The sequence below is a fragment of the Lolium rigidum genome, unplaced genomic scaffold, assembly GCF_022539505.1.
Source record: "Lolium rigidum isolate FL_2022 unplaced genomic scaffold, APGP_CSIRO_Lrig_0.1 contig_59506_1, whole genome shotgun sequence".
Classification (NCBI taxonomy): domain Eukaryota; kingdom Viridiplantae; phylum Streptophyta; class Magnoliopsida; order Poales; family Poaceae; genus Lolium; species Lolium rigidum.
The window spans coordinates 8,177-23,318 of NW_025901077.1; the positions used below are offsets into that span (position 1 = coordinate 8,177).

Below are 15,142 nucleotides of genomic sequence, written 5' to 3' on the forward strand. Positions count from 1 at the left end.
TAAACGTTGACGCGCCAAGGGCCAACGAACCAAACACGGTCAAGCGCGCCGTGTCGCGCCATTTTTAAATTATCGTTGCGGATATTTGAACGCCACAGAATATTCAGAGGTGCGGTTTTATACCTGCATACTTTGACAGATAAATGCGACCATTTTTATACCTCAAAAAAAATGCGACCATTTTTACCAACTTACGATTAAAAGATGAAGGCATTGCATGCCTCGGTTGAAGAGTACATGGACGGTTGATCCCATGTCATTGTTTGTGGAAAAGTCCATCTTTTTTGAGCTTGGGGAAAAGTCGATTTGGGGCATATGGAGAAGTCCTGTTCACAATGAAGAACATTTCAGTATGAACAAAATCGAACTGCGTGTGTAAAGCTAGTGCCAAGTGAGTCAAGCTCTTCCCGTACTTGCATTGACAATGTCTTGCTTGTCCATGATTAGATAGAAAACCATGTGCTAGAGATATTGTCTGCTTTAAGGTCAAGCTGGGGTTGCAAACATCTCTAGACGGTTTTGCCACGACTAGATAGAAACACGATGTGGCGAGATTTTGATGGATGTGATAACTAACTTTGGTGCGGATTTCTAGTCCATTAATAACATTGCTGCACTGAAGTGGCAAGGTTCTCCATTTTAATAGTTAAAGTGGGGCACGTCAGTTTAGTTTAGCCTCTCCGGAAATCTAACCTTGTACATTTTCATGTAAAAAGAACTTGTAGAACACTTATATTATTGAAAATGCAAGTTATGTGTACTCAAACTTCATATTAGAACATACCGATCAGACGGAAATTTAAATTGGCTGCACTTTTAATATATCTCTTCTGACCGAGGAATTTCTTGGAGCTCGATCGATTAACTCACCCTTGGATCAGCACCCTAATTCGTGAGAGGAGGCGGAGGAGAGAGAACCGATCCAGAGCCGGTGGCGCCAAGTCAACTTAGGCTAGGTCGTTGGTGGGGGTGCGGTTTGTCGATGCCATAGATGGATGGGATGACATTGGAGCTTGCGGACCGGCAGAGGAGGAGCTTGGGTAGGGCGGCAAGCTGTCGTGACAGCGCGCTGGCCGTAGGCTGGAATGACGGCGGTTAGGCCGAAATCGGTCACGGGGGCTCGCCGAAGGAGGGGAAGGACACCATGGGTGGGGGGGGGGGGGTTGTGCTGGTCATCCGAGTACTAGGTTTGTCCTCTGTCACTCGAGCTCTAGGCGCGTCACCCCCCCCCCTTTTAATATTGGATACACTCCAAAGAACACAAACGATGACTAGAGTGCATCGGAATTCTCCTCTAGCTTTCCAACTGTACATAGCCAATCATCTCCCTGATCTGATATGTCCAACTTCTTGTTGAAGAGAAAAGGTTGGCAAAACATCCTTAGGAGAAAGTACGTTGGCTCACGTGCATTATCTCAAGTTTATTAGAAACCCGGCGACTCACACCACTAGGCTGGAATAATGACGACGAAGAAATTCTTCTTTCCATATGGTTTTTCTCAATGAGGACGGATCAAATAGGTTCTGGTAGCATAAATAGCTAGGTAATACCACACTCCGAGAATAATATCTAGCCTTGTATAATATTGTGTGTGAAAAAAGTGATATACTTGCTAGGTCTTCGAAACTTCACAACAGAATGTGTCCTTGAGAAGAAATCTCAATGGCCCTAGACAAGTAACTTTAAATGCTTTGCTACAGCGTCTAGCTTTGGTTCATCTGAACGTGGTGATCCGATGAATTTCGATGGAATGTTCATGAGAGTGGTAATGCTCACTGGATTCTATGTAAGCTCTAATCCAACCCAATGTGCCATTTAATATCAATAACAAATTGGAAGATGAAGATCTCACTTAAAATAAAGGTTTTTGCGTGGTATCTTCGTCGAGGGGTAATTCTTACGAAGATAACCCTGCAAAACGTAATTAGCAGGGAAGTAAAACGAGTGTCTTCTGTCACCATGATGAGACTATAAAACACTCTTCCAATGTAGATTTGCTAGATCTATATGGTTAGCCATTTATATAGGTTCTACCTTATACTCACCACAAAGTGTTATGGATATATTCAATAATTTGCTCAACGGTGTGGATCCTAGGTTTAAGCTACTTATTACGATGGAAGCGAATTGCTGCTATTTAGTCGCTATGACTATGTAAAAATGATAAGTTATTTAATGATACGAATTCTTCTCTTATGCAATTTATCTACCAGTGCACAACTACGCTCCGTTCATGATCAACTATACGGCGTGAGGAGCATCGCGACCTGTTTACGGAGATGTCTACACGGTTGAAGGATATAGCGGGGGATTTTTTTTCCCTACATAAATGAGAGCGCAATCTATTGGTTAGCCCTCTTTCGCCTTAATCTCTCTTATAGTTTCTTTTATGAGTACTTATGGAGAGCCTCAATTCTATTTTGGATGTAACTTCTTGATTGAAACGGCTACGTGCATCACAGCTATGCATCGATCAGATGTGTAATGCTTAACACTTTTAAGTAATAAAATACTTTTTATTAAAAAAAACATGAATCTTGACCGTTCTACTTTTAGGAGGAATGGTGATATCCATCCTATACTTGTGCACTCGTGTGGAGAAAAGTCAGTGGTCAGCGGACAGCGGTCGCTCGGCCTGAGGACAAATAATGGTCTTGTTTTGATCCCTGGCCAAAATGAGGACAAAATACTTCTTCTGATCTTTCAAAGTACTCCTACTAACCAGCACAGGAAATGATACTGTTCACCAGTCGTTATCTTATGGTTACTATCTCTTTATCGTCAAGTCTACACTTACATAAATGTACATGATTCCTGCAATCCGATCCCGATGGAAGAAAATATTGTAAGAGGCAAACATTCCTATCTCATGGACCATACGATGCTTCATTCCGATTTTCCGATGTAGAACCTGTCCCTTCTAGCAATTAGCTACGGATGTTGAACAACATATCACTTTCTCTGGCAGATCCGTCTCGCACAAGGAAGTGACCACTGGCCACGCACAAAGCATAAATGGGGAAAGCTATTCTAGTACACGTCATCTCATCTTTTTTATAAAAAGCTAAGCCATCTATTAGGGAATAATAACACGAAAGCATCGTTTTTTCTCACCTCACCCCCTCCCACCAAAGTAACTCAAGCATATCGTTTTAGCAAAATTATGGAACTTATTTATTGAACTTGTTGCAAGTACTAACAATCTACTAATACACCGTCTCCATCAGAGGAACATTGACTGTGTACAAAGAGAATGAAGCAACATCTGTTCATATGGCTTTCAAGAAAATTGCAACAGCGCTATAATCTGGCGCTCTATATTTCGTTTGCAGCGCGCTGCGCTAGGATAGAGCGCAGGCATGTCCTTCGTCCTTCGCCGGGTGCTCTAGTTTAGAGCGCGTGCATGTGAGAGAAAAAAGCCCCACCCCCCACCACGCGTTGCAAAGTGGGGCGTGCTCGACCGGCGCAAACCAAAATCACACAATTGCATACATTGAACAACATCAAACAAACCCTAAAAAATGAACAACAAATTATCTAGTTAATTGATTGTGCACGACATCGACGCCATCGAGCTTCAGCGCGGCACTGTGGTAGCACCGCGCTAGTAAATCAAGCACCACACGGCTTCCAATCACCGGAAATACCGAGCGCTCGCCGCGGAGGCCGGGGCGGGGGCGAGATTTCGCGGCTGCGGATGACGAGGGGCTGGCGCCGAGGGGGACAATCTGCGCGGCGGCGAGGGGTTGGCGCCGAGGGGGAGAATCTGCACGACGGCGGCGCTGAAATGGGTGGGAAAGCGATTGGGGAAGAAGAGGGCGTGGGCGCGCATGGAAAATTTCCGGGAGCGCGTGCTATAGTTGGAGCACCAAATATTCAGCGCCAGCTAGCGCAAAATGTCCTACCGCGTTAAAATTCTGCAGCGCGTGAGAATGCAGAGCCTGCTGGAGGAGCGCGCACACAGGCTGACGCAGCAAATTGGCGATTAATATAGCGCCACACCAGAATAGCGCCACTGTTGGAGATGTTCTAAGAATCTTAAATCACTTTCTTCTCATGCCTCGGGCATTTCGGGGAAACTTTACATTTTCATATAGTTATACATCCACTTATTAGTGTATTTTTTTGCTTGTGGATTGGGGTGGATAACAAGAAATGCAGCACAAATGGAAAGTATCATACAAAGAGAGTGTTTTGCGAATAGGACCACTGATCAGTAATAGTACAAAGAACACCAAAGATAATAGAAATTACAAATATATCTTTAAATTGTCTACGGAAGGGAGTTAGTTATTTATTCAAAAAGATTCATGCAAAGGACACAACCAGTAGGGGCTCGCGCCGTGTTGACTCTTCATGGAGATAAAAACACCATTGTCCATCTTAAACAATGTGTATCTTGTTGTTTCTTCAAAAAGTTACATGCAAAGACACTGTCTCTACAGGCTCCGTCCTTCGACTCCCCATGAAGAATGAAAAACTATGACTTAGACCAAAGAGATAACAAAATGATTCGAAGGAAGAACTTATATGTAGAAAAAGGTTGAAACTCCATAGCTGATCTGTTGAGAGATGTAAATATAAAGTATTATAGGGACTATATTGAAAAGTGTGGCATGTATGTAAACAGAGGAGAGACTAGAAGAGACTAGTTCTCCCAGGAAAAATCCCCAAGTCGATTGAAGCCATGTTCAGATGAAACCCCCAAATCCAACCTGAAATTCCTCAAATCCTTTTCTTACAAGACAACATGGTATCAGAGCAATTAGATCCAGTGCGATTCTAGTGTGATTTCCCTTTTTCTCGTCAAATCGCGGTGCTGTGTCGCCGTCGTAGTCGTTCGTGAGCAGGGGGAGTTGTCGTTCCGGCCAGCCAGGGGTTGCCCCGGACGGGCTGCCGCACAGCCGGTGTCAATCGTCATCCACGAAGCTGCATCGCTCAGTCGTCGTCCAGTTGTCTGTGGTGTGGTCGATATCTCAGAGCTCCAAGTTTGTCCTGCTGCTCCTCCTTGCAATTTGAGTCTGTACGTGCTGCTGTGCCTTCCATCGAGTTGTGCCTTGCCTTGCTTGCTATTTGTCTCCAAGCTACAGAGAAGCATAGTTATCACTTGTATTTTTGACATCTTCTGCTGACCCGCTCTAGTGTGCACTAGTGTGTTTTAGCTCACGGGATTATGGGTGATGCTAGTAAAGACAAGATGGGGGACTCTAGTATTGAGAAATTTTGTGAGAGCATGCAGAAAGTATTTGCTCAGTTCATGGAACAGGCACAATTAAGATCCAGTACTACTTCTGAAGGCTCCAAAATTATTTTGGAGCAGAATCCTGTCAAGTTGTCTGGACCAGGGGATTATTTCAGTTGGTCTCGTCATGCTTCTCTAATATTAGGATCACATGGTCTCCTTAAGTTCCTAAAAGATGATGGAGAGAAATCAGTACATGGGGATGCAGCGCAAGAGCAGTGGGAACAAAATCAACAACGTGTTATGGTCTGGTTGTTGGGATCCATGGATGCATCAGTGCGAGAGCAAGTTGAGAACCTTCAGACTGCAGCTGAAATTTGGAATGAAATTGAAAAACAATTCTCAGGAAAGTCTAACAAGATGCAAGTGTGTAGGATACTTCATGAGATGAGGTATATCAAGCAAGATGAAAAATCTGTAACGGAGTATGCAGGGGAGCTAAAGAAGCTATATAGGGACCTTGAGTTCTTCCGCCCATTTAAACCACATGATCCTAGAGATCTATTGCTTCTTCGTGAGTGGTTCGAACCATTGCTTGTGCAGATTTTTCTTGAAGGTTTAAACTCAGAATTCCACCTTCGTCGTGAAATGATATTTTCAGCCCCGGAGTGGCCAACCTTGGATGAGACTATTTCTAGCATTCTTGAGGAAGAAACTCGCCTAACACATCGATCACCCACAACAAGAGCTACCGATTCTCGTGCAGCTTTGTCGCTTCATACAATGCCTCCAGCTGCTTCACTCTCCAAGTTTGGTATTCAGAAAAGGGGTAAAGGAGTATGTGAACATTGTAAGAGGCCAGGCCATATAAAGGAGAACTGCTACGAGCTGCATGGTTTCCCTGATCATAAGTCATTTTGTGATCATTGCAAGAAGCCCGGCCATACAAGAGATGGATGTTATAAGCTGCATGGTTATCCAAATGGGTGGCAGCAAGGGAAGTTCAATTCCAATAACACTCGACCGAGTCAGCAGAACCGGGCACATCAGCGGAACCGGGCACATCTCACTACTTCTACAGGTGAATTATCAGGCTCAGCTGCACAAGCTCTCGAGGAATTCAAGTCAAAGCTCATTCTCGCTGACAAAGATGTAGCCACAGCAGGTCCTTCTAGCTCTATCTCTAGTTTCTGTGCTGGTGCATATACATGTATGAATAACCAATCAAACCCCAATAATAATTATCCCATTCCTTGGATTATTGACACGGGAGCTACCAATCACATGTCTGGTTCTCCAAAAGAGTTCAAGACATATTTACCTTGCTCTGGAAAAGGTAAAGTTCGTATAGCAGATGGATCCTTGAGTCCAATTATGGGCTCTGGATCCATTGATTGCACACCTTCCTTGACTCTAGAATCTGTTCTTCATGTTCCTAACTTTCCTGTTAATCTACTTTCCGTCAGCTTCATTTCCAAATCTCTTAATTGTGGAGCTTGGTTTGAACCTACTTTTTGTGTATTCCAGGACCTGAAGACGGGGAGACTTCTTGGGACTGGGACAGAGCGTGATGGGCCGTACTACCTGGACAATGGAGCTGGTGCTCTTGCTCTTGCTGCTTGTTCCTCCTCTAAAGATGAGTTACTTCTGTATCATCGTAGACTAGGCCACCTATCTTTCGAAGTTATGTCTCGATTATTTCCGTCCCTTTTGTCATCTTGCTCTCGAGGGCAACTTGTGTGTGATGCGTGTGAACTAGCTAAGCACACACGATCCACCTACTCGAGTAGTGGAAAAAAAAGTATGTCTGCTTTTGAGGTTGTTCATTCTGATGTTTGGGGCCCTAGTGATACCCCATCAATTTCTGGACACCGCTGGTTTGTGACCTTTATTGATTGTTTTAGTCGATGTACTTGGCTTTACTTGTTAAAGCAAAAGAGTGATGTTTTTTCTACCTTCCAAGATTTCTATGCTCTGGTTAGCAAACAATATGGTGCCAATGTGAAAGTGCTTCGCACTGATAATGGCACCGAATATGTCAACAAGGATTTTGATTGTTTTTTATCGTCTAGAGGCATTATACACCAAACTACATGCGTAAATACTCCATCTCAAAATGGAGTTGCAGAGAGGAAAAATAGACATTTGCTTGAAGTTACTCGCTCTCTTATGTTTACCATGAATGTGCCAAAGTTCTTATGGGGCGAGGCGATAAAAACTGCAACTTACTTGATAAATCGTATGCCTCTTCGTAGTTTGGAGTATAAACCCCCTCTTGAGTGTTTAACTGGTTCTAATCCTTACATTGTGCCACCCAAAGTTTTTGGTTGTGTCTGCTTTGTTCATGACTATAGAAATTCAGTTGGAAAACTTGATCCGCGTGCTGTTCGTTGTGTCTTTGTTGGATACTCTCCACACCAGAAAGGTTATCGTTGTTGGTGCCCCTCTGAACATCGATTTTTTGTGAGCATGGATGTGACCTTTAGAGAACATGAACCATTCTATGGGTCTGCCAATGATGCTAGCACAATTATCTCCTCTCCCGTTACCGGCTGGATTGGTCGAGAGGGGGAGGGCGAGATGTGCAGTGGAGGAAGAGTTGTTCTTAATGAACATGGCCCAAATATATTATCTACCACGCCAAGTGGTCAAGAACCTCAACGTGAGCATGGTACAACTAGACAGGGGGAGGATTTTTTCCAGCCTTCTAATGATGATTCTTGTAGCGACTCGACTATACAAGAGGCACAAGCTTCAGGTAGCTCATCACCCCATTCTCCGGTCGTACAGCCTATGGTGCAACACTCTCCGACTCTCCGATTTGTCTCTACCTGAATCAGGGCACCAAGGTACTGATCCCTCATCTAGTGCTCCTACTCCTAATCATTCCGTAGATGATCCCTCACCTAGTGCTCCTACTCCTAATCATTCCGTAGATGACCTACCAATTGCTTTACGTAAGCATGGCAGACAGTCCAACTTACCACCCCATCTCAAAGATTATGTTTTCCCAAAGAACAACATTGCTAATTTCATCTCCTACAAAAACTGTAGCTCTCACTTTAGAAGTTTCATTACTTCTCTTGATTCTGTTGTCATTCCTAGAAACTGGGACATAGCAATGAAGGACCCAAAGTGGAAAGCAGCAATGCTCGAAGAGATGAGAGCTTTGGAAAAAAATAATACTTGGGAGCTTGTTGAGCCGTCCCCTGGTAAGAAACCTGTAGGTTGTAAGTGGGTGTTCACGGTGAAGCAAACCCCAGATGGAAAAGTAGAAAGGTATAAAGCCCGACTAGTCGCAAAAGGGTACACACAAACATATGGAATCGATTATGATGAGACATTTGCACCCGTTGCAAAAATGAATTCGGTGAGAGTGCTCATTTCTTGTGCAGCTAATCTAGGGTGGGATCTTTTCCAGCTTGATGTAAAAAATGCATTTCTTCATGGTGATTTACAAGAAGAAGTGTACATGCATATCCCACCGGGTTTTAGCGCAAGACAGACCGAAGGTAAGGTTCTTCGCTTGCGTAGATCCTTGTATGGCCTAAAACAATCTCCGCGAGCTTGGTTTGATCGCTTTAGGAGAGCTATTTTACAGATGAGGTAGAAGCAAAGTAATGCTGACCATACATACTTTATTCTACAAGCACAATGGAAGCAAGGTGGCTATTTTAATTGTGTACGTGGATGATATAGTGATCACAGGAGATGACTGTGAAGAAATTGTTTGCTTAAAAAGAAAGTTGGCACAAGAGTTTGAAGTTAAGGACTTAGGACAATTGCGATACTTTCTTGGGATTGAGGTTTCTCGTAGCTCAAAGGGGATTTACCTCACCCAAAGAAAGTATGTTCTGGATTTAATATCAGATGCAAATCTGTCTGGATGTCGTCCAGCATCGACTCCCATTGAAGTGAATCATCGCTTGCTTAGTAATAGTGGAGCTTCGGTTGACAAAGAATGTTACCAAAGGTTAGTTGGTAAACTGATTTATCTCTCTCACACCCGACCTTATATCGCTTTTGCGGTGAGTGTGGTAAGTCAGTTTATGCATGACCCACGATCACATCATATGGATGCCGTCACACGGATAATTCGTTACCTAAAGAGCTGTCCCGGTCGTGGCCTACCGTATACATCTCAAGGTAACCTCCAAGTTGAGTGTTATACAGATGCGGATTGGGCTGGGTCTCTAGTTGACAGGCGATCTACGTCAGGCTATTGTACATTTGTTGGAGGCAACCTGGTCACATGGCGTAGTAATAAACAACATGTGGTGGCACGTTCCACAGCAGAAGCCGAGTTCAGGGCTATGGCACATGGTGTGTGTGAAGTCTTATGGTTACGTATCCTTTTGGGTGAACTTGGACTGCTCGGAAAAGGACCGTTGATGCTATATTGTGACAACAAAGCTGCAATCGATATAGCTCATAATCCTATTCAACATGACAGTACAAAACATGTTGAGATTGATCGCCATTTTATAAAGGAGAATCTAGATCGAGGAGTGATTTGCATGCCTTATGTGAGTTCATCAAATCAATTGGCTGATGTACTTACAAAAGGTTTGCCAGAGCGTTTATTTTCTCTTTGTTGTAGCAAGATGGGGCTCTACGATGCTTTTGCCCCATCTTGAGGGGGAGTGTTGAGAGATGTAAATATAAAGTATTATAGGGACTATATTGAAAAGTGTGGCATGTATGTAAACAGAGGAGAGACTAGAAGAGACTAGTTCTCCCAGGAAAAATCCCCAAGTCGATTGAAGCCATGTTCAGATGAAACCCCCAAATCCAACCTGAAATTCCTCAAATCCTTTTCTTACAAGACAACACGATCTTAAACATGCGTATCTTGATGTCTATTTATTCACGAACCCTTTGATTGTCTTTGTTTATGTTGACTTCATACGACATAAAAAATACATGCAGTAATTTGTGTCCAACTATGAATTGTACAAGCATTGAATCATATTACTTTTACCTATAGATGATTTTGTCAAATTTCTCCCAAGATTACTAGAGTTTAAACAATATTGCCTTCTTTAAAGACATGCGTCTTTTGAATCAGGCTTTATTGGCTCGCCAAGCTTGGAGGTTAATAACCTGCCAAAATAGTCTCTTTGCCTGTCTTCTGAAGGCCCACTACTACCGTCGATGAAATATTATTGATATTGTCTTCACCGGGAACCCGTCCTCCTCATGGACGGCCATCTCCTATGGTCTGGAGTTACTGAAGAAAGGCATTGTGTGGTGTGTTGGAAACATTATTGGTTGGAAACGGCAGAACAATCTATATATGGCGTGACTGTTGGTTGCCAAGAACATCGAACGGCCAAGTTCTTACTCCCAAGAGAAACCGACGCATAAAATGGCTGTTGGAAGACACAACTAATTCGGGATACCTTCTATCCTATAGATGCTGGTGCTATCCTTAAAATCAAACCATGAAGGAGGGGTTTTGATGATGCTCTTGCATGGCAACCCGAGTGCTCTAGGATATTCACAATATGATCGTTGGCTTTTAATAAGCTTCTGATACATTGTGTCTATGGTAGCTCGAGTGCATTCCCATATGGAAAGGATCCTTGTTGGTTAAAAATTTGGAGTTCCTCTATGCGGCACAAAGTAAAATCCTTCGCTTGGAGAGTGGCATCTAGTGCTCTAGCTACGGAGGGTAATAAGCTAAGTCGGAAAACACACATCACGGGTCTATGTGAGATTTGTAACCTGACTGTGGGATATGAGGCGCATGCATTGGCACACTATCCTCATGCTCGCCGCCTCTGGCACTCGATGAGAGAATGTTGGCTCCTTCCCCAAGAGTCTGATCTACATGTGTCCTATCCATCCTGGTTTCGTTCAGTGCTTCTATCAATGCCGATACATATGGTTGATCATACTCTGTTGGTGGCATGGAGGTCTTGGTATGAACTGAATGAAATAACTCATGGCAATCCTGCTCTGCCACGGAAAGTTTGAAGAGATTCCCGTGTAAATATATGAAGATTTTGGTATCGATCAAAGGTACATCAACTGACCAAGTCTTGAACAAGACAGTGAAAGTAAAGAAACCACATGGTAATCTCTGGCTGAACCCCCTATGGGTCGGGTGAAATTGACGTTCGAGGGCTCATTCAAAAATGATGATGGTTCTGCAAGTACTGGCATGGTGTTTCGTGACTTCGCTGGTATATTAATCTTTTTAGCTTGTCGATCCCTACCGTCCTGTGAGCAACCTCTAGAATCGGAAGTTTTAGCCTGTTTGGAAGGCCTGAAATTTGGGCTCCTTCATAGTCAGTTGCCTATCATGGTTGAGTCAGACTACTCTTAGTTAATCTCAACTATTTTGGCTAATGGGTAAGACCGTTCGTCCTATCTCCATAGTATCTCCGAGATTAAAGTACTAGCTAGTGGTAGTAGAGTTTGCAAATTTCTAAAAGTAGAATGTAGTCAGGTGAGGATTAGCCACTGCCTTGCTAATTTGGCGAGGGCAGAGAAAATAACACAGTTTTGGCTAGGTTCAGGTCCCGAGTGTGTTCACGCTTGAATCTGAGTCTCTTGTAATCCTATCTGATTAATGAAGGTATGTTTTTGTCTGCAAAAAAATAACAAGATCGCCTTCTTTGAGCTTTGGGCAAGCACAACAACACAAGCTACATTTTAAAGGGCTCTTGCATTTTTCTTTGCTAATTAGAATTTAGCTTAAATATTTAATATGTTTTATCATGAAATAGAAAACTAAAGTGTACTTTTTTAGGACATATCCAATATGCGTAATATGGGATTTTCCAAGGGTTTTGGTTGGTTAACCAGCTCGAATAACAATTGCAAAAGAAAAAATGAAACTGAAAAGGGAAGGGCCTTAGTCCCATGCATGGGCCTCCAAGATCCAGATACGCGACTCACATCGGGCCATCAGCCCACGAAGAGCGGCAGAGCTCTAGGGTTTCTCTCCTCCTCTTAGACCTCCGCCGCCTCCTCAGCTCATTCCCTGTTCGGAGAGTTCGTGTGAAGGCCAGACCCTCCCTCCCCTTCCTCCTCTCCGGCCGCACCCCAACCGCCGCCGCCGCCATGGTAAGCCTCGCCCCTCTCCTCCCACGTACTATCATCTGACTCATGCGCCTTCGCCCTGACATCCTCGCCTTTGCATCCGTCGCAGGTGAAGTACTCGAGGGATCCGGCCAACCCGACCAAGTGTAAGATCTCGTGTCCCTCTGTTCTTCTCCTCTTTGCTGTTCGCCTTCACTGTAAGGTGGGTTTTGATCTGATGTTTCGTGTTCTGTTGCGCAGCGGCCAAGGCCTGTGGCAAGGATCTCAGGGTCCACTTCAAGGTACCTTTCCTGAACCTGCTCTCGGTCACATCTTGCGGATTAGCGAGCTATTCTTGTCAGCTGCCGTTATCTTGTTGAATTAGGGTTAGAGAGTGTGCAAAGGGCGTTATGATTTGGCTGAAGTGTGATATAGACCCAGGGTGTGAAGGTTATGTTCGGTTGTTTGTATGAGCAGTTCGCATGTTACTTCCGGGATGCAGATGCGTTGCTATCTGATGAGCAATTTGTATCTCTCTCTGTGACATATGGTTTACGGGAAATGTGAACGGTACAACATCTTTAGGGATGTTTTAGTTCTGTGGAATATCTAAACCATGTACGAACTTCATCCAGATTCTGCATATTTTACTGAAAAGTTCAGGTGCAAGTTTTGTGCCTTAAAATTCGACTAATATTGTGTACGGAACACTGAGTTTGTTGTCTATATCACTATATTGCTAGGGTCACACTAGTCTCGTTCACGTTTTAATGATTAATGATGTCGTGTACTGCTGAAGCTGAGTCCTTCAGGAGCATGCTTTGTGCCTTAAAATTGGACTAATAGTGTGCACCGAACATTGAGTTTGTTGTCTACCTCTATAATGCCAGGGTCATACAAGTTAAGTCTTAATGAGTAATGATGATGTGCACTGCTCAAATGTGTCCTTCAGAATTTTTTGCACCTTACATTGAATCATGTTTAGCTGTTTAGCCAATTTATTTCTATGCAGCCTAGTTTTATGTCCTTTCTTTGTTATTTATGATATTTTGACATCACTCTGTTTCTTATCTATATATTGAATACCTTGAAACATTCCTTGCTGCGCTGAACAATTGAAATTTTGGTTCATTTGATTTGTTTTGTCTTTTCCATCTAGTCACATTTCAAACAATGGTCTTTGAGAAAGTACTCTGTGATCTCATTACAGTGAGTAATATTGTAGATAAAAGTACCCTATCCTATCAGCTTGTAGTTGAAATGAAGTGTTGGCAGGTGTTAAATCCTTTTCTGAGTTCAGTGAGTAGTTTATCATACATCCCCTATGGCAGTGCAATGGTTTATTGGTGGGCTGTCCTAGATTAATAATGTTATTATTTTTGCTTGATGAATCATTTTCTCTTGTTTCTCTGGCTAAGTTCCAATAATGTTTGCAGAACACTGTCCTAGATTAATAATGTTATTTTTTTCTTGATGTATCATTTTCTCTTGTTTCTCTGGCTAAGTTCCTAATAATGTTTGCAGAACACACGTGAGACAGCGTTTGCCCTTCGCAAGATGCCTTTGAACAAGGCTAAGAGGTACCTTGAGGATGTTTTGGCCCACAAGCAAGCTATTCCCTTCAGGAGGTACTGTAGAGGTGTTGGCCGTACCGCACAAGCAAAGAATCGCCAGCCAAATGGACAGGGTCGCTGGCCTGCAAAGTCAGCCCAGTTCGTGTTGGATTTGCTGAAGAATGCTGAGAGTAACGCTGAGGTATGCTGCTAGTTTATGCTCTGAGTATTTTTTGAGATGCATCATGCTATCAACTATTGTTTTGGGTTACTGAAGACCTGCTGTTTATGTAGGTTAAAGGCTTGGATGTCGACAGCCTCTACATTTCGCACATCCAGGTTAACCAAGCCATGAAGCAGAGGCGGCGTACATACCGTGCTCACGGACGCATTAATCGTAAGTTAATCAAGGGATATATTGGGATGTCTGTTTTGCTTTCACTAGCAATGGTTAAATCGAGATATCTATTCTGCTTCCATTGGATATCATACTAATATTTCTTTTATGTCAGCTTACATGTCAAACCCCTGCCACATCGAGCTGATCTTGTCAGAGAAGGAAGAGCCCGTGAAGAAGGAGGTATGTTCTTATATCCTCTATATTTTTCCAGTTCATCCTGCAAACTTGGTTAAGCACTGTTTGGTGTTGGCCGCGCTAGTTTCTAGTTGTATGAATCAAAATTCATGTGATTCACCTTCTAAACTAGTCTTACTGTCATTGTGTTGCAAATGTTCCTTGAAATGCTTATTACCTTGTCAGTTTAAGCTGTTCTTATCTGGATCTTAAACTGCTTCTCCTAATCCACATTCTTGTTTTGTAGCCTGACAATGTCATTGCACCAAGGAAAGCTGTTTAAGCCCATGGAGTGACCTCAGTATCTGTCCAAGAATCGTAGCTATAGTTCTTTCCAAGAACCTTTATGCCAGTGTTGCATCCTTTGTTTTTGATACCAATGTTGAGTCAGGATTTGTTAAGGTTGATGCTATCCTTGTGGTCTCGAATGGTCGTTATATGCTAAAACAGTTTCATGCATTTGAGCAGTGCCTATCTGAACTTATTTGCCACAGATCCTTGTCTTCTTTTGCTGTTCACTTCAAGTATTTACAATGTTATTTCTTGTCTAGTCCTTTAGCTCAAGTATCGTCACATTATATTGCCTGTAATGTTATCGTACCAAAGGGTGTAATGAATGACCCAGGATCTATGCATTTCGTTCTTTGTTGCATCTAGTTGTCTTATCATGATCATTTGGCCTTTCATCAATGCAATTTTTGATACAAAATGATTATGGGCAAAATTTAGTTCTCGTTTGGTGAATGTAATCGCAAACCTTTTCCTTAACCAGAATCTGCATCTTTTTTACAGTTGCCTATCAG

General features: G+C 43.0%; 1 protein-coding gene across 1 annotated transcript; it reads left to right on the forward strand.

The window, feature by feature from the left end:
* The first annotated feature begins 12,164 nt into the window (after positions 1 to 12,164).
* Positions 12,165 to 14,832, forward strand: LOC124681910 (60S ribosomal protein L17-2). The gene is made up of 7 exons (XM_047216686.1): positions 12,165 to 12,257; positions 12,343 to 12,379; positions 12,474 to 12,514; positions 13,737 to 13,967; positions 14,060 to 14,162; positions 14,278 to 14,345; positions 14,587 to 14,832. The coding sequence occupies exons 1-7, from the start codon at positions 12,255 to 12,257 to the stop codon at positions 14,620 to 14,622; spliced, it is 519 nt and encodes a 172-aa protein (XP_047072642.1). The 5' UTR covers positions 12,165 to 12,254; the 3' UTR covers positions 14,623 to 14,832.
* Positions 14,833 to 15,142: the final 310 nt, after the last annotated feature.